The sequence below is a fragment of the Protomyctophum bolini genome, assembly GCF_963924005.1.
Source record: "Protomyctophum bolini genome assembly, chromosome: 1".
NCBI classification, from domain to species: Eukaryota; Metazoa; Chordata; class Actinopteri; order Myctophiformes; family Myctophidae; genus Protomyctophum; species Protomyctophum bolini.
In genome coordinates this window covers 17,270,781-17,298,590 of record NC_137862.1, presented here as the reverse complement: position 1 = coordinate 17,298,590, position 27,810 = coordinate 17,270,781, and the positions used below count along the sequence as shown (strand labels likewise).

General features: G+C 42.2%; 1 protein-coding gene across 1 annotated transcript in view; it reads right to left on the bottom strand.

The window, feature by feature from the left end:
- Positions 1-27,810, bottom strand: part of LOC308310692 (CUGBP Elav-like family member 4) — a gene marked incomplete at its 5' end in the record, with an annotated part of 102,223 nt that overhangs the window by 2,090 nt on the left and 72,323 nt on the right. The window contains one exon of the mRNA XM_080757072.1: positions 26,244-26,393. Coding sequence (XP_080613198.1) covers positions 26,266-26,393 — 128 coding nt within the window. The 3' untranslated portion in view covers positions 26,244-26,265. The remainder of the gene's footprint in view (positions 1-26,243; positions 26,394-27,810) is intronic.

The window sequence follows — 27,810 nt, the reverse complement described above, 5'->3', positions numbered from 1 at the left end:
TGGGTACGACCTGTGATGGAAGAAGAGGCCCAATTTCTTTCTTCTTCTTTCTTTCCAATTATGGCTACTGTGTATAGAGCATATATGTCAGCAAGCATGTCTTCATACTGCTAACGGTAAACTCTAGTACAGTATGTGTTTTTCCCAAAGAAAATGAGACAGATGAAGTGTGTGTGTGTGTGTGTGTGTGTGTGTGTGTGTGTGTGTGTGTGTGTGTGTGTGTGTGTGTGTGTGTGTGTGTGTGTGCGTGCGTGCAAGCGTGTGTGTGTGTGTGTGTGTGTGTTTGTGTGTGTGTGTGTGTGTGTGTGTGTGTGTGTTTTCACAAAATTGTGTGTACGTATGGTAATTTGGCATGGTTTATAATCAGCAATAATTATGTGTTTGTGTGTGATTAAGTCACGGGCATCAGAAAATAATGACACTTCAGTGTGATTTATGAGGATAGATGAGATCGCCGAGCTGAAAGGTCAAAGGTTAACCGGCGCTGACCCAAACCCACACCCCCAGGGATTTGAACAAAAGGTCTTACTGCATACATCAGATGCTGCTGCTTGGACACATGCAGTCATGGCCCGCAAGGGGATGGCAAACAGGCTACTGATTTCCAAACTGAGTGGGACCTGAGTGAGTTATCTTTATTAATTAATTTATTCATATACGTTTTAAACTTCATCTTATGTCCCTTTTTGAACACTCTACTATGAACATTTGTTTTCATATTTACAAATTTTAACTATTTTCATTGTGTTTATTTCATGTATTCTTTGTCTTTTAACTGTGTCCGGAATGAACAAATCGATAATCCCAGTTGTTTTCAGGCGGGAAAGAAAGAAAGAAAGAAAGAAAGAAGATCATTCAGGATTTGTTCGCATTTTTACTTCCCTTTTTTCAAGCGCTTTGAGCACTTGGAAAAGCACTATAAAAATGCAATTCATTATTATTATTATTCATCATTACATCGAGACATTGTAAGCTTGTAGATCGGCTATTTTAACTATTTTAAAAGGTTTTTCAAAATAGTAAAAAATGGCAAATGTTTAGGCATAAGGTTTCAGGGGTGGCGCAAGATATATCCCCTGGTTTCTTCTCCCTTTCTCTCACAAGAACTGGCAACGATGCTTACACGTGCAACAGAAAGGTATCTCTCTGGGTCTCTTCAATAATGATTAGCGGCCCTTGGCTCTCACAAGGACTTCCACGGTGGTTTGGGTTCATTCAATCTCCTGCTTGATTACTCGATCGGACCCATTGATTCGAGGGGAACTTTAATGACCTATTATCTCAAGTGTTAATCAGGTGTTGACGGACAGCTCTCCTGTGGGGACCAGTCAGGGCCGACGGCCAGAACGGACAGACCCTGCTAACTCCCGCCGGTCCGCACGGGTCAATGGCTGAGCGGCGTGTGCTGAGGGGTGTGGGATGTGCGTACTTGCCAATCGGCAGTGTGCCCCCTCCGGTGGTGGCGTCTGTCTCACTGCGCTGGCGTTAGCCTTGGTGGGCCCAGGCTCAATCTCAGCCTCAGTGACTCAAAAATGCCCGCGCTCAGCCTACCGCTTTACATTACCTCGTTATGCCTTTTTTTTTTTTACCGCCCAGTGAATTAACTTGAAATGAGAAAGAGAGAGATATAAAAAAAATTGAGCACTTCGGTTCATGCTCTCTTTCATTTCGTGCTTATAGGAAAGCCGTTGCAATTGATACTCACATAAATTCCCGGGAAATGTCAGAGGCTTGTAAAATATTTCCTGCGGGACAGAAATCTTTTCATGGGAATAAAGACCCGGCAAATAAAACTAAGTTACAGACTGAAGTTTGAGAATTGGCTCTCATTAGTGAAATCGCTGTTTGAAGATATCCATTGCACAGCAGTAGTCTCGAGTCTTATCTAGTGGTTAGGGCAACAGCAAGAGTCTATACATCCTTAAAAGGCTCCAGAACATTTCATGTTATAGCGGCTACTCAATTCTATATACAGTACCCGCAAGTTAAAGAGAATTTTTGGTATAGTATAGCAGTGCTATTGCAGATTGCACAGCAGGAGCCTGTGTGTGTGTGTGTGTGTGTGTGTGTGTGTGTGTGTGTGTGTGTGTGTGTGTGTGTGTGTGTGTGTGTGGTTCCAGAAATGCTTCATAATTACGTATCTCAGAATATCCAGTAAACAGTAATATAGTATAGCTATACTGCAGTGAGCCGTTTTCATTAGTTTGCTATGCCGCGTGCAATGCACTCCTCAGGTGGTTAGAGCAGGAGTAATAGATCACTCTCTCTCACTCTCAGCCTTCAGATCATGTTCATAATATTCATCTCAATTTATCTAACGGTGCTGAACAGCCAAAACATATACATTAGCATTTGGAAAGCTAACCTGTCTTCATCAGGTTCATGGGGGGGTGTGTGTGGGGGGGCAGGGGGACGGGGTGATAGGGGGAGATACTTGCACTGTGTTGTGAATTATCGCACTGTGTTCTGAAGCAAAGTTAGTATGGCCTATTGAACTTGGGACATGCATCCTGAGACAGTTCCCTTCTTGTAGAAGTGGAATTGATGAACTGACATTGAAGGATCTTGATTCACCCAGGACGTACGCGTGTGTGTGTGTGTGTGTGTGTGTGTGTGTGTGTGTGTGTGTGTGTGTGTGTGTGTGTGTGTGTGTGTGTGTGTGTGTGTGTGTGTGTGTGTGTGTGTGTGTGTGTGTGTGTGTGTGTGTGTGTGTGTGTGTGTGTGTGTGTCACCCCGTCTGGGCCCCTGACCTTGCTGCTCTGTTATTGGTGATGCATGTTTTTTTTTACAATGGATTTATCTTTTGATTGTGATTTTGGGTGCATCATTGCTTTGTATGACACTTGAGAGCCAAGCGCTATAACGATATACAGTATAACAATATTGTTTTGTTTACTATATTGTCTTTGTTATAGTTGTAGTGTGGGCTTTGCCATCCACTTGAGTTGGAAAACCTGGGCATTTATTTTTCATCCCTTTCCCCCCCATTGTTGAGGAGCCCCCACCAAGAGGAAGTACATCCTTCATCCTACTCCTGGAATATGTGCAATGACAATCAAAATGCATTGTCAATTTCAATAATTTATTATTTCTTTTTTGCTGTTGCAGTGCACACCAGTAAGGGTTAGGGGTGCTAAAAAATGCACAAAATCATGACGAAAGCCCAGAACAAATCTATAAACTGGAATATGTGCCATTGGCTGAGCATCGCATAACGAGTGTGCCACATTATGAAGGGAGGGGCCGTTGTAGGTGAATGGGACGTGCCATAGGGGACACCCATTATACACAGATAGATATATATAAGAAAGCTAGATGGCTCACCCACGCTCTGGCCAATGGAGAGCGACGTTGCTACGTGGCGGCCATCTTACCTCGGGGCAGCATAACATTGTGTCTATGGGGCATTTACTTTTAAATAACCACAACTATATAACCATAATTTTCAAACGATTTTCAAACGGTTTGGTATGTTATAAACGTCAGAGACGTCTGCATACTCATATGCTTTTATACGACGTTCATATATAAACCAAATGAAGCAGATAAGCGTCCTGAATCATAGCCACGTTGACAACATTTGAAATAAACCAACCCGTTTGTAAATCCGTCAAGATTTGAGCGAGTTATGACTGTTTTAGTTTGAGCTGCCATTGAACATACTGTACTGTAGTTCCGAAGCAAGATGGCAGCCGGGTGACTACGTCAGAGACCATCTAGCCTTTATTACGAGATCACCCCCTTCTCCTCAATGGATGGAATGTGCACATAATCTGAATTTTCATACTCAAACGATGTTAATGTTAATTGCTGTGCCTATATGTATTTCATGGCAGGTTCACCTCTTACTGTCTTACGTGAACAGTAGGTTAGACAGACCATGTACAGGAATAGGATTCAAGCTGGTTTGCATGCATTCTTAGGTGCACTATCAGCACCATGGACAGCTCAACATAAAAATAATCCAAACCAATCCAATGCCCTTAATAACTACCGGTATTACAAAATGAACAAACTGAAACTTGGTCATTTTCCTTTGGAATGAGGAGAAGCCTCAACTATGCACTCGTCTGCGCCCACTAGTGACTGTTGGTGGGCTATAGCAGTGGTTCTCAAACGTTTTCATGTCAATGACCCCCAAATGTCTTTCTGGACCCCCATATGAACATAATTAATGCCAGTGAACCCAGAAAAGAAGATTTGTGTAAAATAATAATTAATAAAACATTCCAGATTTTTTGTCATAAGATTTTCCAAAATAAATCACTATTGAACACACGTTATCTCTCCATGTCTGTGTGTGGGTTTTACATATTGAAGCAATGACAATTATTAAAAAGTTACCTATACTGTAACTACTATCTTCGAACTTGTATCTCCACAGTCACTGGTCAAAAACCGCCTAACTCCACTTGAGCTGGATTTGGGTAAAAGTATTTGGGGGGGGGGGGGTTCAGGGAGGACGCAGCCTGTTTCAATTGAAATGGGTGAAAACACGTCCTGCCTAAATATCCTGCCTGCATCTCTCACTTTAATTATCTCCCCTTTTTCAATCCCAACATCTTCAACACTCATCAATGCTTCTTAATTTCCATCAATACCGCACACAGTCTAAGCCGCTCCACACCTGTCCTGTCACTATGGCAACCTCACCCCTGACAACAAAGAGCTCTGTAAGACAGCGCGCTGTATTCTCCCTGATTAGATATTGATTAGGCTTTTGTAATACATAATAGGATCAAAAGGATTGTGCGGCTTTGCGTACCTGGGTCTACTCCAGACTTCCATTTACTTATAAGCTTTTGTTATTTTCAGAATCTGCATGTTAAGAGGGGATGGAATCGAAATGTGCCGCCCTTTGTCACACCTGTTCCGCCGCCTCCTTCAGGGGAAATCCTAAATGCACGAAAGCTGTTTATTTATTTATTTTCTGAAAATACGGGCGCCTGTCGCAAAGACTTTCTCTATGCAAATCCACACTTTATAGAGTAGCATTGTGAATACAATCAGGTTTCCTGAGTGGTGTGAGCGACGCTTAGTGTTCCCAACATGTTTTCCCATTACAGAACATGCTAATAGGCCTGTAGAGTATATGCCAAGGATTCAAATAGCTCCAGAGTCCCTAATGGAGACACTGATAGATTAATGGACGATAAAAGTCAAATGCTAAACGCATGCTAAGTGACAAGCCGCTATACACAGTGCGGCATTGGAGCTGGTGACATACAGCAGTAGTTGTAGTTATAGGTGGTGGAAAGGGTGTTACTCGTGATCACGTCCATGCTTGCTAAATGGAACATGGTATCGCTTAAAATGATCTGTGGTCATATACATACAGTAGTGCAGTGCTTGTGCTTTTGTTGTGTTATTTCAGCTTCAATGTTGGCAGGCCAACTCATAATTACCCCACCCCCTTAGATAGCAATTCTGTAGACTTAGATAGCATTTGATACAGACTTATAGCATGTTATGTAAACAGCATAAGTGCATTGTATGTAGTCATAGCACGTCATAGTACATAATGTATATCATAGTAGTATAGATGTATAGCTTATATGTATAGTTTCATTATATATATTCCACTGTTACTTTCTTAGCTTACGCATGTTTCATGATAAATGTTTTTATGTGATGTATTCCCCATGCCTTTTGTTCTTGCTTAATGTAAGTCGCTCTGGATTAAGAGCGTCTGCTAAATTGTAAATTGTAAATTGTAAATTGTAAATTGTAATAATTAGAACAATTGTTTGTGGGTATTTGTTCTTTAAAGCATTGAAACATTTGTATTCATTGTGATACAGGCGAATAGAACTTAAAGTATTATCAGTAAGACGCCCTGAGGGCGAGAAGCTAAAGGGCGAGGTCACGTGCACCCATCCGCCTGGGAGATGGCAGTCTGCAGGGCGAGTGCTGGCACTTTGGCATGGGGCATGGAAAACCATGAAAAACCAGTGCAGAGAATTTACAAAACCACAATAATTGATTGAAATAGCAGGGAAGGTGGAATCTAGGATAAATGTGTGAAACTAGGAACCGTGGTGTTCTGAACAAATATACTTTTTTCTTTTACTTTTTACAACTCAAACAAGGATTAAGACAAAAAAAAATGAAATAACCCCCCCTTTCCAATCCATACTTCATGATTATCCCTTACTCCAAAACATCGGAAAAATGGAAACTGTCAAAAGAATGTTGTTGTTTCGTTTTCCCTCTCCCTCGACTCTCTCCCCATCCAGTGCCCGAGACAAACAAACAAACCCCCTGTTAGCACATTTCATCAGCTTTAGGGGTTACAGGACAGATTGAGTATCGACAACGGTGGCTGTCAAGGCTTACGACTCAAAAGCAACACTGGGGGGGTTGGGGTGGGGGGGTGATCTCAGGGGGTAGGAGATGCAATCGAAAAAGGGCTGAAATAATTCAGTGTGAACTCACTCGAGGAACAATCCAGTTTGTCAAAAGGAATCATGGTATGTCTGCGATACAATGACGAGGTCCCTGGAGACGCCACACACACACACACACACACACACACACACACACACACAACACACAGGAGTCAACATGTGAATGACCAGGAGTTAGGGCCCCAGCCGGGCCCTTCTTTTTTTATGATCACCTCCTACAGATTTAGTAACTAATAAATCTTGTTTCCATACCCGTGCTACATTGATGCACCAAAGGGAGCCATAAACAAGACATGATGTTTGGCGTCACTTGGGATGGTGTGGTCATTTATGTTCCCTGGGGTATATACCCTATTCTGAGAACCACTGATGTAAGAGAATCTTGATCTTTCTCTGTCCGCAGTGATGGGCTCAGTCAGGCTGGTGACTGGTTCCATGTCACTGCACAACAATATCCATGTTGATAAGCTATTAACCATTTAAACCCAATCTATATGCCTTGTTGACCGGTGTGTGTCCCAGTGGTCTATACTCGGTCCATACATTTCCCCCCTCTACACCAAATCTCTTATTTTTATGGAGCCTTGTTCTTTCCTGATGCTTTTAATTTTCCAAACAAATTATAAAAAATAAATTAAAAAAGTAATTGAAAAAACACAGACCCCTCATGTTATGAGAAGGACACTATCAGTCACCAAAAAACATGGTTAAAATGGAGGTTGACGTTGCAATGGGTTTGTATATGAAGTGGGCGGGGCAACTGAAATGAATATAAAATATATACTGTATACTGAATCGAGGAAATAAAAAACTGTCCGAGGAGCTCACATAAGCCTGAGTGGATGATAGAATGACAAAAAAATGAAATAAAAAAAAGAAAGTTAAATATATCCCACTAAGACACACAAGACACATTTTTAATTGACGTTCTGTTTTGGAACACCAATGACATTGGAGATCCACAATCTTTCCCAATATACTGCAATGATGTTGTTGTGCCCGGTCACTGGTGGAGTGGTCATCCCTCGCTCCCGGTTAATGAGGGAGGAGGACGCTAAAGGTCCATAAAAAAGGACACTGACCAGGCCTCAATGTGACCCCTGCCTCTGTACCGTAACGTGTCTGTCGATAAAACGAAGGTGTGGAGGAATACCTCTGATTAATCCATTGATCCGCTGCTGCTTTATTTGCACGCCTCGATCAAATCTGCCCTCGGGTTGCACCTGGTTTTGTTTAAACTGTAACACCTCCGTCAAGACTGGCCACTGAATATCCATTTAGCTTTTAATCAATTCACAATTTATTCCCCTCCCACTCCCAATCTCCGTTCCATTTATTATGCATTATTCGCCCTTTTTAAACGATTTTCCTACTACCCTTCTCGTCTAATTTGGTATTCAGATATGCTTAGCGCTATTATCTCAATTAATACAATGACACGTCCTGAATGCATTTCTCACCACGAATTCAAGTCTCAGAAAGATGCCGGGCATCCTTCACAGAATGAAGGCCAAGGCTCACACCGCTCTGATATGCACCAGAGCCCTCAGTCATTGTATAGGTATTGAATCATTCAATCCAACCATAGACAGTTTTTAAAAAGGACAATGCAGGCTCAATCTTCTACAGGACTGTGCTTTATTTTAGTCTAAGCAGAATATAATGAACTAGAGAGAACTACAGAGGTCAGGAGCACTATGGGAGAAACCACCCCGAATCAGGGAAAAACAGACCCGAGCCAACGCCGAAGTCAAATTACAGCAGTTTCAGAAAATAAAATTTAAATAAATGATAATTATAATCAGTGAATCATTTCTTCAAGTTAATAAAAAAGAGAGAATTGTTCCATTCAAAAAAATAAAATAAAATAAATACCTTATTACATTATGATAAATTTGCCTCCGCGTGGGAAACAAACACTAAGACCATAAAATCAAGTCGATGGAATGAGAGTGAAGCTGGGAATGTACGTATAATGTTCAGAGATGCAACAGTGGTGCAATTTTCCCTATATGTACAGTATAAACATCTTTTTCTTTTTCCATTGTTTTATTCTGTTGTATTGGTATTGATTGGAGCATAGCTGCTTAGTTGGCTGAAAGTGTTAATCATTTTGGTCCTTGTAACCAATGAACATGCAGGTGGTGGATGACTCTGTCCTTTTTGTTGTGGCGTCAGAGTGGGCTTGAGGCGAAACTGACTCTGGGCTTTTATGGCTGAAAGCACATTTCAGCAGGAACGCTCCATCTCTGGCAACGCATCAGTAAAACCACTGAAGAAAACACCACTGACTTCCCAGAATACAATATGTGTCTGACCAGTGTTCACAGGTAGTACTGACAGAGGGGACTGGACTGTGTTTAAGGCAGAATTCCCTCCTCACATTAAAACCTAGTTTGGTTGTCAACGACTTGAACCTGATTGGAGCAAAGTAATGCAGTGGAACTATATCTACTATTGGCACAATGTTTTTTCAGTGGACGGAGTCGACCACTAGCATCGCGTTTACACGCAAAGCTACCTCGACAGCACCAAGATAACCAACTCTGAGAGAAATCTTAACACATCTTAAAGAGCAGAGGAGATCAAAGTGAATCATGTCTCTTTGATTACCTCTGGCCCATAAAAAAAATAAAAAAATAAAAACATTCAACATAAAGTAGAAAAGATTAGAGGAATTCATGACTTCAAGACAATGGTAAATGAGAACATATAGGTCTCAAAACCAATCTGACAGTAAAAGCGTGGGTATTTTTTTCTTCCCCCTCTTTTGAAAAGAACAAAAGGTCTCCAATGACATTTTCTTTTTTTTAACATGCAAACGCTGATTCACTTGAACTCAGTTGTGCAATGGATTCATCTCTTGGAGATCCGCATGACCGGTTCCTTTCACCATCCCTTTACAGTGCAGTTTCTTAATTATTTTACAGACGTTAAGTCGACGTGCTGTCAACAAAATCTCTTTGAAATTGTCCATTCACAAGAGATTTCAAACAGGGATTGTACAGCAAAGAAATAGATTTAAAAAAAAAAACTAAACAAAAAAAGAAATCCTCCCTTTTTACATATCAAGTACATCAGACTAAACCTTGTGAGAATGGGTCTATCCCAGCTTCAGGAGATAAAGGAAACAAAGGACAGGAAAATAAAGAGCCATTTACCGACATGAATATAAAATCCCATTGTTTGAACCCGAGCGTATCAATATACAAGAAATAAAATGACTTTCTGTTCTGTTCTTGATAAATTATTTCATAGGTTCCTTCTCTTATAGTCATTGAAATATATTAACTATTAATTTCCTCTCTTTTTTTTGTTTTGTTTTAATCATTTTAACATGATCTATTGTACGGTCTATAAAGAAGGCTCAAAATAATTGAAAAATAAGCTATATTATATGTACAGTAGTAACGCAGCCGTTGTACTCAGGACAGCAGAGGTTGATTGAGTCAGACAGGCAGGGGGGGATCTGCTGGGTAGTCTTGGCATTTTAAATAAATAAATAAAATAAATAATAATAAATCAGTGCATCTTTCTTTTCTGACCCCTTTCTCTGCTTCATCTCGCCCTCTGTGGTTGGACCATATCGTCGCTGTCGGGCAGAAACCTCTTGTTTCCATATTTTCACTTTTTGTATTTTTTCGTTTTTGCCCTACTTGATCGTATACTACAGCGTCACACAATAGTATACAAGGTGGCAGATGTACAAGCTTGTCAATCTGAAACAGTTTTGGACAATATGAGGTTTACACCCAACAGAGATGATATTTACATTATTACAATTTAAATCCCACATATTCATCCATATGACATTTATTCTACAACTTGATATCCCCAACATAACAGATCAATGTGTATAATTTTTCTCTTGAACATGAGTCAAATTTTGTGGTTACCGAGTCTTACTTTCATCACAAGTAATACATTTGCATGAGTCGACAGACTATTCAAATAGCAGACATCTCATTTTGGAATGATACTACTCATATGTACGGTATGTACAGTATGGTACGGTACATTAAAGCAATGTTGAGCTTTAGTAGAATCGACATTGTTCGCATACGTGAAAAAAATGTTCCTTTTGAAATCTGTTTTCGGCATACCATATGAGTGAATGGAATCAGCACTTCCCAGTCGCTAGCCCACAGAAGCAACAGATACAGATGATCAGCAATATAGGTCTCATATCATGCTATGGTGGCTAGCTATACAAACCCACGGTTCTACTAGAAGCTCAACATCGCTTTAAGCCTCTAATCTAGCAAAACCCTTCTGCCCGTTAACTGCCAGTGGTGCTGCAAAGTGTGGCGGTGACTGACATGCTCTCTCTCTCTCTCTCTCTCTCTCTCTCCCTCTCTCTCTCTCTCTCTCTCACCCCTGTACCAGTGGTGGCAAGTAGCGGGCATGCAGATGGATGAGAAGCACTGTCACTGTCACACTCTCTCCTCATCAGCCCCAGTCAGACTAATCCAATTACCACGCAGGCAATCTTTCTACTGTCAGAGAAATCATGACGTGTCAGTGTAAACAGAATCTTAATTAGCAGATAGCTTCGGGGCCATGGTTTTAGATTCCAAACTAGAGCTGAACTTGAAATCCTCTCTAAGCCCTGCTCCTGGGCATAGTGTTGTAGGATGTGTGTTTAGTAACCAAAAGTGAGGGGCTTAAAAATGACTCAAACTCTCTCCCATAGATCCCTGCACTGCTGTGGATACATTTTTATAGTGACATCATTGTCCCACAGAGTTGGGCTTCTCAAGCTGCTATAGAGTTCATACAACCTGCCTCTGTATGTTTTTTTTTCTTCTAATATTTACATACACGAAAGAGTTAAAAAGAAAGGTCTTTGTCTTCATTGCTCTCAGCTTTGTTGTCCCACGTAATTGCACACTTCCAGTGATGGACTGCCCATTCTGTTGTCCACGATAAGGGATCTAAGCCGTTATTTTCTTGTTGTGGTTCTTTTGAAAATGCATTGACGATCTGGATAATTCCAAAGGCAAGGTTTCTAGATAGCTCCTCTGCCCCGCCCGTGCCGACTCGGCGCTCCCTAATGACTGGGTAGGATCCCATGTCAATGGACTCCGGCACAATTACCCCCCCCCCCCCCCCCCTCCCTCCCCAATCCCCCAATCCCCCCGCCCCCTCTTTCAGTCGTCTTTCTTCCTCAGCACTCCGCGCTCATCATTCCTCCGGGTTCGGGGAGGCTACGGCAAGGCTCTGAACTCCTCCACTAATCATGACATCATAAGGCCTGATGCCCTGAGTATATCGGGGAGTGATTTTGTGGAGTTTCAGTTTAGCATGAAGCGCCCCCCTCACCTCCTCCCGCCCTACCACCCCCAAATGCCACTGCTCCATCTCCTCCTACCGCCTCTTCTTCCTCCTCCTCCACCACCTTCCGTTCCCCTGTAACAAAATCCCATTTCCAAAGCAAAAGCCTCTTCTGTGCTAAAGTGAGATGACAGAGAATCTTCCCCTATCTCTTCTTCTCTCCCCAAGCAGCTATTAAATGAGCGGCATTAATTTCTCTCTCTCCTGTCCAACAGGTTCCCTTAATTATCTCTCCACTTTCAGTCAATTACATTTCACTTCCTTTGCTTGACAATCACTGCTATTTTAGGGTGAGTGTTCTGCACCCAGGGGCCTGGAGACTTATAGACACGCTCCGGCAAGCTCTCCACTCTGCCCTGCCATGGGCCAGTCGGACCCTCCGAGGGTACTAACTCCTCAGGGGGACTGACCTTGTGGAATGCTAAATAAAGCCATTACAACCACAGAAAGCCTATACGCTGCAAGAACGGGTTGACTGACAACTCAGCATCTTTGGAGAAACAATGCCATGGAGTATTACAGTGAGGTCTGTCATTTATGTACAGTATGTAGTATAGTTATCCTTAATTGTTTTGGACCGGTGTTTTGATGCACCTAAGTGGTTTGCTGTTGTTAGCTGATATTATAACTCCCCTCTTAAGCGGTTTGTTGTTGTTAGATGCTGACGTTACAGTGCATGTAACGTGATCGTAGTGCGCTTGAGACCTGAGAGCCAACTGACAAGTACCGTGTATTCGTAGAAGCAATCCCTCAAAGTTCCCCAGTATAAGCTCTGCCACCGACACAATCAATTCATGGTTGTTTGGACTGCTGTATTAGCGTCTCTCAGCATTGTTTAACATGTTGGTTAAACACAATGTCCTCTGGGTTAATATGAGTAGCTACGTATATTCAGAATAACAGCACTGGGAAAAAACATCACATTTAAAATTCCCTTTAGTGGCGGTGAAAGTGGGGCGAGTCCCTGTTTTTTAGTTGTAATTTTTCAAGGCCACTTGGTAGTAAACAGCGGCCTGGACAATGAGGACAGGATCTAGGAGCTTGAAAACTACTCCAGTCAATGAATGAGCGACAAAATAATGAAAGAAAAAATATATATCTCTCCTCCTCATTTTCATCGTCCCGGAATCTGCTTCACAGCTATTCTTGTAACCCTACACAGCAATAAACATCCTCCCTGGGGTGCTAAGAGCAATACGAGCACACTTGTTAAAACTATTGAAGGGCTGATTTCACATTGCCTAATTTAGCATTGGCATAGTGAGGAAAAAAGGCAGGATGAGACTGGCACTGTTAGCCATGCAGACAGCAGGACGCTAGGCTGGGCTGGGCTCTGGCTCGCCGGGAGACTTAACCTGCCATTAAGTAGAATCTTTGTAACAGCGGGTGCTGGTACAGCATTTGTGGTACAGGAGCCATCAGATGAAGAGAGACCAATGAAGCAGGCATCCATGGTTCTTGTTGAGGCGTCACAGAGAGAGCGAGAGTCTTGCGGGAGGTAGTTTTCAAGACAGCAGAGCCTAAGCAGAATCATTGCTCATGGAACATTAGACCTCCCATTGATCAATTTAGCGTTGCATGAATAATGAGCGCATGCGGTTGGCGGTAGAACGTGGCCTCATGTTGGCCTACTTTACATGGATTCAAGGACCTTTTTGCACACGTACACTGCCTCAGTTTTAGCCTGGTATAGAGCCCTGGGGAACTCCGGTCAACTAAGTACAGGGTTTTCGAGTAACGTGGTCATATGACAGAGAATAATTAGGCTCCAGAGAGGCAATGAAAGGCAATTTGGAAGAACCCAAATGTTACCAACCATGTCCTGTTGGGCATCATTTTGAATTCAAAGAACTACTGTGCTAGCGACTAAACAATCTGCTTCTGTGCTTTGCAGGTGTCCCAACTGTAATACAACTGGGGGGATGGGGCAGGGGGGATTGGAAAAGCATTTCAGAGCAGGTTGTTTTGTAGAAAATGGTGGAGGTAGTTTGAGACACAATTACATGCTGAAAGCAGAAGGACAATAACACAGGCCACACAACAGCTGCATTTAAGGAACTGCAGATTCCCGGCATAATTGTTGGTTTCAACCCAATTTTACCCACTATTGTTGAGACGCCTTTGTGCTAAAAGAAAGATTTCAGACATTTTGCTTCCCACCTTGCTCTCACAATAATCCTCCCTGCGTCAATCCAGTGAATCCACTATCCAATATTAACACCTTGCTATGATATGCAGAGCTTTATCCCATATCTCTGTTCCCCTGTTCCATAAATTCTGCAGTATTATTGGTGCCAGGTCAGCTGTCGTCAGCCTTGCCAGGGAGTAGGCACAAACATAATTCTCTCTAATCTTCCTTCTGTCATTGCCGCACATTCAGGGGACCATCTCGCCTGTAATTTGGTCCAAGTGATTATCCTGATGATTTTTCACTTGGTTGCCGCTAATGTATAGAGGGGTGGCGATTACACTGTGATTAGAGGGAAAGGTGAAATAGCATGTCTAATACGGCGAGGGAGATAATCGAAGGGTAGTGAGAAAAGACATTAGGCAGGTTGGAAAATGACGCTCCGACGGTAGATCCGCTGAACATTTGTGGCTGTGGTTTTTGGAAGGAACAGCCGAACCGTGCTGGGGCTGTTGTGCTTAGGAGGGAGGCTAAAACTCGTAGAGGGAAATGTTCAAGAGAGACAGAGAGTCGTGCTCACACAAAGGACAACACTGAAGTGTGTGGAAGCAAGCGTGAAAGTCATTGTAGATGGTCGGTAGCTGGCAGGTTTTATCAGCCGCTGCCCGCGACGCTTTGCAATGTGTCTGGTCTGTTCCTCTCTCTGGAGAGAAAGTAAAGAGAGGCAGGCAGACAGAGACAGAGACAGAGAGAGAGAGAGATTTTGAGGAAGAGCGGGAGAGTCCCAGAGGAGAGGTAAGCAAGTGCATGCTGGATGGAATACAGCAGGTACTTAATAGATGCCAAGAGATTCCCTTATCAACTCTTCAATCCCATTTTCTGAAGGAAAGGAAGGCAGGCAGCACTGCATGCGTGCGTGTGTGCAGTATTTGGCACCAGAACAACTTGGCTACAGCTTTTGACAGTAAGGATTTGGTCCCTGGTGGATCGTCCGAGAAGCATCAGTTTTAAGGGATCAAGTGGAGGTCGGATGTGACAGTAGTGTAGGAAGTCGGGCATGAGTGGCCATTGACCACAACCCCCCCCCCTCCCCTTAGTACGCCTTGTTCTATCTCCGCCTTGCTTCCGTTTGATTCCAATCCCCGTCATCAAAGGGGCTGGGTGGGTACGCTGGGTGGGTACGCATGTGAGCTGACAAAAGGAATTGATTGGAGCACCTTTTAGGACCATTACAATCATATTGATGTCCTTGTGTGGAGGGTCACACATCCAGACATTTAGAATCATCAAATGGGGAGGTACAGGCAGTGGGAGTACCAGAGAAATGGGGTGGGGGTGGCAAGTGAGTGTAACTGTTTGCTGTACTTTTAGAATAATATAGTCTATTGAAGCAGTAGGTTCTATATGCATAATATATGAAGGAAGCAGGTCGGGGGAAACATGTTACGGGTGGCATTTACATTATACATGGCAAAGCTAAACAAACTCTCAAAGCCTGCGCTCGTATGCCGTCGACACAGGAAATCGAGTTGCTCCTCTGCGCAATGTTTGTTTGCATCTGCCCGGAGACAGGGAGCAATGTTCTTTTGTTTTGTTTTTTTACAACAGCTTCAGTGGACAATATGCCAGCCTTGATTACTTATACTTATACTGTACCTGTGGTTTTGAAAATGGCTAGATAAAAATGTGGTTTTTGTTTTGTTTACAATTCCCATTAGAGCCAATTCATAGACATACGGCTGTATACTTCATTCTTTGAGTCCATTCTTTTGGCAGTTTCAGTAGCTATCAGCTTTAAACCTCTGTTCTTTCCCCTCATCTGTCCATCTCGCTTTGCAGAGTCATCCCTCTTTTTTTTTTTTTTTTTTTTACAGTTTACAGTTAAGTTTCATGATTCACACTTCCTTTTGGAATACAAAAGCTTTGAAAACAAAACAAAAAAGGAAAGAAAACAGATTCACTCCGTGTCCATTTATCTTGGTCTTTACAGTGGATTGTCGCTTGAACACAAAAGGCCAGTGGGGAACCGTCACCTCCACCCTGTCCAGCACAGACGCAGAGTTTAAAGTTCATCCTCTTTGTTTGTCGTCCTTTTTCTTTTCTTAATTTTTTTCCTTCCCCTTGCGGAGTGGTTCGTTGCTGGCTTGCCAGAGAGCGTGGTGAGTTGTACATTGTGATGAGCGAGATATATCCAGTGGCCGGGCCTCAACGTCCCAGAAAAAACAGACTCACTGCTTACAGGGGTGGACAAAAATCCTTCCTTTTTTCTTTTCTTTTTTTACGTTCCCCCCATTTTTCTTTACAAGTTCAAGTATTTTTTTCCTTTAAAAACAACAGCAAAAATTTGCAAATCTACATTTTTTTTTCTCCTAGTCTACTTTCACTATTTCTACAACCTGGTGCTATGGATCAGCAACCAGACCAAGATAATCAGACCCTATACTAAAGACTCCTTTAAGTCCTTTTTGTATTTATACATTATTTCCATTTTTCTTGTATCTCTTACATACAGTTAGGCCACTGGATATTGATTTAATGATTTCATTAATTTTCTTTTTTTTTTCTCTTTTTTTTCTTTACTACGATTAAATTGTAATACTTGCAGCTACAAGGTAAGAGTTTTAAATATATATTTATATATTTATATATTTATATTCTTTTAAAAAGCGTTTTTAGTCCTTTGGTCCCTATTTCCTAAGGAATGATGCATGTAAATTATCCTGGATTCTCCTCGCTCCTCTTCTTCCACGGTTTCCATCCAGAGCTTGCCCTGTCACAGAGCACAACACCTGTGTAGGCACAAAAACCAAAATGGCAGCAGGCTGGTGTGTGTGTGTGTGTGTGTGTGTGTGTGTGTGTGTGTGTGTGTGTGTGTGTGTGTGTGTGTGTGTGTGTGTGTGTGTGTGCCTGCATGTGCATGCGCACACATGCGTGTCTGTCTTATGTGTGTGTGTGTGTGTGTGTGTGTGTGTGTGTGTGTGTGTGTGTCTGTGCGTGTCTATGTGTGCGTATGTATGTGTGTCAGTAGTTGAATTGGCATTTGCACGTATTTATACATGTACAAAGTAGAATGTTTAAGAAAATGTTTTTTTCTTTTCTTTTTTTCTTTTTTTCAAAGTTTTTAAGTCTAAGCATCTTTAAATGTGTTTTGTTTGGTTCGCTAATAGTGTGTATATGCATGTCTGCCTGCGCGTGTGTGTGTGTGTGTGTGTGTGTGTGTGTGTGTGTGTGTGTGTGTGTGTGTGTGTGCGTGCGTGTGTGTGTGTGTGTGCGTGGGTGGCATCTATCCTGTGTCAGTATGCATGCTTTGAGCATAATGAGTCTATAAAGGTTTTTTTTTATATCCCCACATCTAAAAAACAGCAGCAAAAAGTTGGTCTCTGCAAAACATTTTTCTTCCATAGACGCCAAAGCAAGACGCAGAAAAAAGAGGCATTTGCAAAGAAAGAAAAAAAAAAGATAAAAAAAGGAAAAAAGGAAAGGAGGCGGAGAAAAAACTCTGGGATCCTTCTCTCAGTCACCCAATCTTTCAGCTAGCTTCCTGCAGGATCAAGGGACCACCCTTCCTTCGTGATATGTAGCAGAGCAAGAAGTCTTTGTACTTTTTACTGCACTTGTGGAAATAAGGTGTTGTGGTCCTTCATCCTGTGGCAGAGAGACAGAGAGATAGAGACAGAGCAGACAGACAGACAGACAGACAGACAGACAGACAGACAGACAGACAGACAGACAGACAGACAGACAGACAGACAGACAGACAGACAGAGCAGGCAGAGCAGGCAGACAGACAGACAGACAGACAGACAGACAGACAGACAAGTGAGAGAAAGAAACGCAGAGGAGAGGGGAATAAGAGCACATTTCACTGTGGTTGCAGCAGACACGCTCCAGGATGGCGGCTCCTGGTTATCACACAGACTGACAGGCACAGCCAACAGCATGAGAAAGAGACGAGGATAGAGAGAGAGAGAGAGAGAGAGAGAGAGAGAGAGAGAGACGAGGAGAGAGAGAGAGAGAGAGACGAGGAGAGAGAGAGAGAGAGAGAGAGAGAGAGAGAGAGAGAGAGAGAGAGAGAGAGACGAGGAGAGAGAGAGAGAGAGACGAGGAGAGAGAGAGAGAGAGAGAGAAAAAGAAAGAAAAAACACGAGTAGCGCGTCAATCAAAAAAAACAGAAATAAGTGGGCTAGAGGTGGGGTGGGGGGAGATTTTATGTTTTAACCATATGGAACAGACATCCACGCTGTGACAGCACTAATCCAAGGAAAGTTCTAATTTAAAACGACTTGCGTTCATGCCTGCCAAAAGGAAGGAGAATAAAATGAAATCAGAATAAAAAACTACTACTGCTGAATGTTGTCAGAGACAATGGTGTCGTTTCACTCACTGTTAACCTGTGACAAACACTGTAAGAAACAGGGAAAAGGGGACAAAAGACACAAGGAAAAGACGTAAAGGACGAATGTGTTAAAAACAAGAACAAAGAACCTTGACAGTTATAAAGAATTGGATGGTATAGCTGCTCAAAATGTGTAAGGAATGAAAGTATCACTTTTTACAGTTAACCATTATTCAGGGCCTTATGAAATACTAATCTTCTCACTGGCACTGTGCAGATTGCACTCGCCACACTGTGCTTGAAAATGGGTGCTTGTGGTGTGCACATTTTAGCTAATGAAAGATTTAGTTTGGGAGCCAATCATCCTTTATGTGTATTGAGCCCTAATTCTGAATGAAGAAAGGCCTCCAAATCACAGCTAATCACTCACTGTGGGAGTGGACATGAAAAGGAGTCGCTGTTTGAAGGGAACACTCTTTGTTCTACCTTTTCCAGTCGGACCCGAAAAAGAAAAACAACAAAACAAAACAGAGCATGTTAGCCTTTCTTAATGGAATCGGCTCTTTTAGATGTGGGCGTTGAGATTCTGCTTGCTTATTTCGTGTGTGAGTGTGTGTGTGTGTGTGTGTGTGTGTGTGTGTGTGTGTGTGTGTGTGTGTGTGTGTGTGTGTGTGTGTGTGTGTGTGTGTGGCAAAACCGTGCCATTAGGCTTGATTTATGCTCCATCGTACGACGTAACGCTCGCTCGCCGAAAATCGCAAAGGTCTAGAAGCTCAACAACATTAGAGCTATGAGCTTTCGGGCACACACTCCAGCTTACAGGTGACCCAGCTCTCGTATGGAACACCAGCAATTCGGTATAGGCCTACAGTAAAACACAAAATATAGAGAGTAATTTTAAGGCAATAGGCCTATCTACTCTTTTCCGAGTAAACAGGTTTCTAGAAGCACAGCATGACAATTTCTCCCTAAAGACATTTGTTCATTTCCTCCTTTCCGTCTCAGCATTGCAGCTAACAGAAGGCTCTGTAAATCCACGTTTTATCCACGTCAGCCCTGTGTGCTTCGTCGTACGGCGGATAGCGAAAACTACTACAAGCATTACGACGCACTGTGAGCTAATTGCAGATCTTCCATGTTTGCTTCTTTTTTTTAACAATTTGAAAGGTTTGGCATTTTATCTTTACTGCTGTTTCAAATGTTTTATGTAACATATATAATGACATGCCCAAAACGGGCATGATGTGCTGCCTCGTGGCTGCCCGCCCGGCTACCCCCTCCTCAAGCTCATCACACAGAAACAGCAGAGAAGAAAAGCCCCCCGGGCATCACAGAGAATAAGACACAACGGAACACAACCCAGTTTGATGGAAAGTCTTATCAGGCACCAGGGACAGAAAGTTTAACTTTCAAAGAAAGGACCTAGCTTTTTCGCGTGAAGCTTTCAAAACGACCTTTTTTTTAATATGACAATTACTTCACATTTAATGCTATTACATGATATCTAGTTTATTCAGAGGCGTATCTGTACAAAACAACATGATAACACAACAAAAGTAGCGCACTAAATTGCTGTTACTAAATTATCCAACCAGGGTATTTGTTTTTCATTTCTATTCCGTGCGTTTGCTTGCGCATATATGCATCTTGTGTGCATGGAGATTTTTTGGCTCTGTGACTGTACCACCGCCTGCAGCTATGCTATCACAGTGTAATTGGTTTGCACCCTCATAAATAAATAAATGGGAAGTGACTCTCATGTTAGGCAAACAAAACAATCCAGCAGAAGAACTCTCCCCGTGTAGCCGGAATCCACGGAGGAGTGGAGTGTCAACATTTGCCTGTGCTCTCTCCACGTTGGACGAGAGATTTAATTGGCTGCACAAACATACAGTAGGGTCATCCTGGCCATCTCTCAACTCCACACAGCTGTCAGTCCAATAAGTAAGGAAAGGGCTTTATTTGCCCTTTTTTTTTGTTGTTGTTCAGAGAATCAAGAAATAATAGATCGCCATAAAAGCGAGTGTTGGTGTGGATGAGGAGCAACAGAGAAGAGAAGAGTACAACACACGCGCACACCTACGCACACGGCCACACGCACACACACTTTTCCATGACAGAAGGTAAAAAAAGAAAAAAGAGGTGCAAGTCAGAGTCACAGTACAGACAACAGAGCTACAGTACCAGATAAGAAAGGTGTCAGTTTTACTGCACTCCACAAACTGCCACAAAAATAAATATATTATATTTATATATGAAGAGAGCAGGGCAGAATATATAGATAGAGAAAGAGTGTAACGTATATAGAAAAGAGACCAATCCACATCACCACCACGTCATGCAAGGCAGTCACAGTCCCACTAACATGACGTCCAAATGACACCGTGGGATCAACTTACTGCTCCGTGACTGGTGGTGTGTGGAAGGGGGTGTGGCTATAGCCTGCTCCGTGACTGGTGGTGTGTGGAAGGGGGTGTGGCTATAGCGGAGAAAGGGACCGTCTCACACTGTGATTGTCAGGTTGCCAGGTTGGTTGGGGTGCAAAAAGAAGGAAAGAAGCTGTGGGATTTTTCCTACAAAATGTAAAAATTAAAATCCCCCCCCCCCCCCCCCCTTATTTTAAGGTTGTTTTATTTTTATCTCTTGAATAAAATAAGGTTATTGTTGTTATTACCTTCAAACCCAAACACAAAAGAGACATGAAATCAAGAAATAGCCTACAACAGAAATACACATGAAAAAAAATTGCCTTTCCATCGTTCAAAGCAGTCATCCCATGTTCTCAAGCTAAAATTATTTACAGTTTTAAAGGTTGAACTTGTATTATATAGGCCTATTCATAGAGATAACCCTTAATGAGCAAAATTCATATTTCAGAAACTTGTCCAGCCTACAATAATTGGATTTGCCTCACATTGTTGAGTGCATAAGTCATTTTTGCGGTACATTTACAGTATCTATAAGACTCAGGACATAATTTCAGCGTGTAATCTACCACTCAACCCGGGGGATGTGGTGTCTACCGTAGAAATCATTCTACACTGATTGAGAGAGGTTGCACATGAATGGAACAGAAAAGAAAAAAATAACTAACTAACTCAAATTAAACCAAAACACAATGTTCAACCCTTTAAACATGGTCATGCATATGGCCAACATGTAGAGTACACAGCTCTTTCAAACGCTATATTGCAGGGGTCTTCAACAGGGGGTCCTCATAGCTACTACAGGGGGGCCGCCAAATCTTTGTGTGATAGGAACTCTTTATTTTTGTTTGATATTAACCACTTGAACCCTAGCATCCCTATTCTGAGGGGAACATTAGCTGAACATATCAGATCTACAAGCTACACTACACAATGCCAATGCTGTCAAACAAGTCTGTGAAGATATCAATGAAATCTAATTCATTAAAATGTTTCATCATTCTGCAACGCAATGGTATACAATAGTGGGGGGTCCCTGCTTCATCTTCATCTCGAAAAATATAAATGAGTATGAAGCTACAATTGACAAAACATATATATATACAGTATTTAACTTTTTAAGTTAAAATTGCCTATGCATACTGTATACTTACAGTATATTTCCCACAAGTCTCCCAGAGGTCTTCTACTCTACCGTATAATAATTCCCTCCTTAACCCCCTCTGCATCCAATCACTTGCATTGCTACCTATTGTGAGCTGGTACAGTAGGTCTGCTATTCTTTGGCAAACATGAAAAGATTTCAAAACAAATATGGACAAAAGAGGTTTCTGCCTGAGAGCCACATAATCCAGAGCTATACAGTACAGCTCGCTTCAGATGCTCCAACTGGAGTATAGTAGTACTTCTCATTTTGTTTGTCTTCCCTTTTCTTTTTTCTTTGATGTTTTCATGTGATTGGTGTTGGTTTTGGGCTATTGGTTTTCCTCAACACAAGGCAATTGCTGTAATAACATAAAACACAGAGATGGATTGAGCCGGGCCAGGAACCAAAAAAGGGACATAAACACACGCACGCACGCACGCACGCACACACACAGGCCCGCACATGCACACGCACACACACAGGCCCGCGCACAGGCACACGCTTCCATGAGGATGTGGATGACAGATTGTCATGGTGTGAAATGGCCATATTTAGAGACACACTGAGTGCGCTACAATGACTATCCTAGTATCCTGTCGTACCGACGGGTTTCAGGATATTCTCCATTTGTCCCTTCATTGATGTGCTACATCAAAATGCCCCCCCCCCTTCTCCTCGGGGTGTCTGCTCTGAAAGCCTCCCTTCAATTAGCAGGACACAGCTCTATTCAAATGCTATCAGGCAAGGGATAAAGGGAGCATTTATCATTTCTATTGCATACCGTCCTCCGTTAATGTCATCCCATGGCTTTTAGAGAGTCAAATATAAGACAAACAAATAGCATTACGGTCTATTTCTCCTTTCCTGTATTTTTGCAGGAAAGAAATTATCTTGGCCTCATGTTATTGTAATGACAGATTTTATGGAGAAAACAAGATTCCTTTGTATAATTCTACTGTGGCACTGGCAGCTATATGGACGGGCAATGATTCTTTAAATTAAATATGACAGTGACAGAGTAGGCCCTTATGGAAGAGTCGGGATGCCGGGGGGTACCCTTTCTTCATAATTTCCTTGGGAATTGTGCTGAATCCCTGATTTTCTGAATAGGCCTACAATTATGTGAAAGCTCAAATTCCGATGGCTCTATCTACCTTATTCTACTGTAAGCACCTGATTATGAATGTACTGCATGATTTAACATCTGGCAGCATCATAAAACAGGTAAACACAGTAAAATGCATTATTTTCAGTTTAGTTAGTTTACTTGAGACCTGCCTTCAGCGCTGCAATAGATTTCCGATATTGCAGACTGACAGAGTCCGCCTGATTGGAATACATATCACTTAACTCGGCTGAAAACAATTTTGTTGAATCACTCAACACAATATAAGTTACAATGTCCTTGGGACCATTTGTTTTTTAAATTATCTGTGCTGAATACCTGATTTTTTCTGAATATGTTTTGGTGGCAGTTTGTGGAGCGCAGTAAAACTGACACCTTACAAATTATGCAAAAATATTGTTGGGAATATTGACAGCTACAGTATGTGACTGTATCTGTAAATTCTGGAGCTTTTGATGGGAGTTATTTGGCTTTGTTTTTTAAGTGTAATTTTGAACGTGGGCAGGATATATTACAGGGAGATATATATTATGATTTCTGTCTGTTCTGTGGTGTGACGGCCGTCCAGTGCAAAATATACAGCATTAATAATAACAAAAAGCATAATCTCAATGTGTGCCTTTAAAGATGCTGTGCACATGATTCACAGAGAAAGAAAGCGGATATGGATTTGTCACTGTCAGGCAGAAACCTATGTCCAAAATCGTCCCTTTTTTATTATTATATAATGGTCACAATGCACTGCAGCGCGATGCAATTTTCCATTTTCACAACTTTTGTGCAACACAGATCTTATACACAGAAGAAAAGGGCATTCATTTACGAAAGAGATATGAGGTTTCTGCCCGACAGAAGCAAAAGCACCAGCGTTATGGAATGGCTATGATTCTTAAAATCTGGCATAAAATAGTAGAACATCTTTTATACTGACAGAATAATCTTTATTGAGGGGTTTAGCTTCTCTAGCTGTTCTTAGAGTGATGGAATGCATGGTGTTTTTTATTTAATGTTTTGTTTTGTTTTGTTTCCTTTCCGAGGGAATTTTTAGACTATACCTCTTGGTTGGGATGGCTTGGTTTTATTTGAATAATTTACGTTCACCTGTCACCCTCATCAACAATGAGTGTTACTTTTACGTAACAGAGTATTTCTACATTGTGGTATTGATACTTTTACTTTACTACTATATATATTTTTTTTTACTGTAGGCTACTTTTATTTTATTTTATTTGTAATAACTATGTCATCTGTTTCACCATAAAGCTCAGATAAAATGGGCAGAAATCCACTGAAAGCGACACTGACAGAACACTTGAAAAAAAGTCTTACCTGGGTTATTTTAGGAAGAAAATTATCACCCATGGCTACAGTAAATTTGCAGTTTAACAGCTTGCATCCGTTCGCCACTCTGGCCCAGTAGTAGACAGGTGTTATATTGCACAGTGGGGCTATTGGTGATGTCATAAAGTTACACGCTAATAACCCACAGGTAAAGAAAAAGAAAAAGAAAAAGAAAAAGAAAAAGAAAAGAAAAAAGAAAAGAAAAAATGGAAGGCCTGTGAGAATGAAAAAACAGGTATATTCTGTGGAAACTGACAGCACCTGACAAACACTCTCCAGTGGAGGAGACTGTGAAGAGGTTCAATGTGATTCTCATTATCTGTGGATAGTGGCATAATTTGCAGAGCCCCCAATATCCTGACACTTTCATTGTTGATATTTAAGGAAATAATATTCCTGAAACGTTTGCTGACAAGTTTTTTTAATCACTTAAACGCTATTGTTTTACTTCATCGTAAGCGGTGTCTATTAGCACAATGGAAAATGAACCCTCAAACACTATAAATGTTATCCAGAGGGGGTCTATTTGTGTGAAATGTCCAAAGCAGAGTCACTTAAAGCCCTTTCTTGACATTTGAAACAACGTGCGCTCAGATTTACAATGGCTATTTGGCAGCCTTCCAAAGCCAGACATGATTCGAAACTCGGACTAAGAAATGTTATATGGGGGCGCCCGCTGGCCAAGTGGTCCAGGCGCATGCCACATTATAGGCTTTGGCCTGACAGCACGTTGCGTGTTCGAGTCCCGTTCATGACGACCTTTGCTGCGTGTCTCTCACCTTCTCTCTCTCCCTCTTTCCTGTCTATCTTCACTTGATACTATCAATAAAGGCTGAAAAGTCAAAAACAAATCTTAAAAAAAATTATATGACGCATATACTGAACAGCACAGCGAAGGCTAGCAGTGCTAAGATTACTACTAACCAAGAGGCTGAGGAACCTGTTTCTCAGTCTGTTTCGCTTATTAGAAGCGACTTAGGGTTTGTTCTTCTCCAAAGTCGCTTGTAAATATTGGTACTTTGCAGGGGTGTGGTTTTGTTCCCATAGTGTGCTATTAACATTATGGTCTGCCGACCATTTGATCTCCACTTAAGCGGGACGCATATACTCAGCTTTTAGGTGATAACCTAACCAGCGTGTTAGTAAACACACAGAGACATGTGCATGGGATGAGTAGTGAGTGGCTTATCACGGCAGCTCAGTGACATACTCCTAAAAACTGGAGAATGCGTGAGCCTTTAGTGCAGTGCTACTCAACCTGCGGCCCATGGGCGCATGCGGCCCCTGCTTAATGTATCTGCGGACGTCATGGTCATACCAATACAAATATTATTGGTTTTTCATTGTTTTGAACAAGATTTTCGGTATTGTATTGTTTGTTCCAAGACAAAGTGATACGGCCTGATTGATGTCAGCTGAGTATTAACCACTTTCTGATTTATTCACCTGTTATAATCTGTTCATTATAATATATGTTCTCTTCACATTTTCTGAATGAAGTCTCATTTCGAAACTTCCGCATTAATCACAATGTTTTTGTTCACTGAGGTTTGCCTCATAGATGGAAATGTGTTGCCTTCATTTTTAGACTAGTCATGTATTCCGTTACAAAATACATTTGTAAACGTTTCAAAAATTATACTGAAATGTTTAGCTTGCGGCCCTTGGACTTTGGGAATTTTGCTGAGTGCCCTGAGCCATCTTAAGTTGATTAGCCCTGGTTTAGTGTCATAGACTTTGGACAGGTTTTGAAGTTCAGAGAGTTCTTATTTATTTAATTCGTACTTTATTCAAATTTGTTTACAATAAATGACAAAAGGTAGCCTACTTGATTTGTGCTTTGTCAATGAAAGCAAAACATAAATAAAAAAGTTAAACTGAACACAATGAGTGAGTCTGTTTCACTGCGAGGTTGGTTTATACTGTCATTCTGGAATGGGTTGGTATGGTGTGGAATGGAGCATTCTGGCTCAGCATGGGCTTAGCAGTGGCATATACCTGGGTATGGATGGCAGAGGGGTCAGTAAGGTCGGTTGGCATCCTTTGGCCGCTTGAGTTGAACCTTCAGCCTCTTCATGCCTATCTGAAAGCCGTTCATGGCCTGGATGGCGGCTTGAGCACTGGACGGGTTATCAAAACTCACAAAACCTGCGTGCGTAGACAGGAGAGAGAGAGAGAGAGAGAGAGAGAGAGAGGAGAGAGAGAGAGAGAGAGAGAGAGAGAGAGAGAGAGAGAGAGAGAGATATATACGTAGGTTAGAAACATTGAGGTAGGTATAGGAAGGGGAAAGGGAAATAGAATGAGAAAGACAGAGCTGGGAAGGGTGAAGGAGTAGAGGAGGAGACGGAGAATGAAATGGACAGAGAGAGACAAGGAGGAGGTGAAGGAGACAGAGAGCTGAGATGAAACTCAGAAGAGAGACAGAATATGTCTTTAAACATCAACAATGACACAAAATAAGGCTTTTGTTTTGTCTCTTCCTTAAAGATTAAAGGAAACGATCCCCAATTAAAATGGATGATTACGGTAGCAAGCGACAAGTAAATGTCTAATGGCCACACATATATTAGAAACAGAGATTGGGAACTATTAGAGAAACCTGCCAGGGAGTCTAATTTGAATACAGATGGGAGGTGGGGGATAAAAGGTGTCCTGTGAAAAGAAATCAGGGCAAAATTAATTTCATGCTGGGTGTACGTTTGTGAGCTCAGCAGATGTGCGTGCGTGTGTGTGTGTTTCTGTATGTGTGGTGTGCAACATGAAGATACTTGCGTGCGTGCGTGCGTGCGTGCGTGCGTGCGTGCGTGCGTGCGTGTCTGTATGTATGGTGTGCAACATGAAGATACGTGCACAAGGGTGTTTGAAGAGTGGTACACACATACCTTGCCGTTGTCTAACCAGTGTGTACATGTGACGGTGTGTATTACGTGTGTAATGTGTACATGTGACGGTGTGTATACGTGTGTAATGTGTACATGTGACGGTGTGTATACGTGTGTAAGGGCACAAAGGTTGTGACAGACGGGGCGGTATGAGAACGGGGGGTGGGGGGTGGTCTCTGCTGAGCTCAGAGGTTCCCCGAGGTTCCTGAGTTATCACCTGGGTGTCGGAGCGGAATGAGCCCTAAGGCTCTCTCTCTCTCCTCCTCTCCTCTCACGCTGCCGGGACTCCTGCCCGCCTGCCCGCTCTTATCAGGCAACAGCGGTGATTGACGGCTCGAATTTTCCGCCTGCCAACTGATTTGATCACGCCGCTATGGGTCCAATTTAATTTGGGGGGAGAGGGCAGGCTTTTGTCAGCACCGCCGAGATAAGGCTGTCCGCATTTTTTTTTTACAAACCCCCTTTAAACAAACGGAGCAGGGGAAAGGACCTGTCAGGACGCCAGTGATCCACCCCCCCTCCCCCCCTGCCAACCTGTCCTGCTCCCCACCCCACACCACCCCCCGCACAACCTCACCTACACCCCGCCACCCCCCTCTCACTTCCTACTTTAATAAATCTCTGCCTCAAAACCTGACACAAAAAAAGGAAGAACGGAGAGAGAGAGAGAGAGAGAGAGAGAG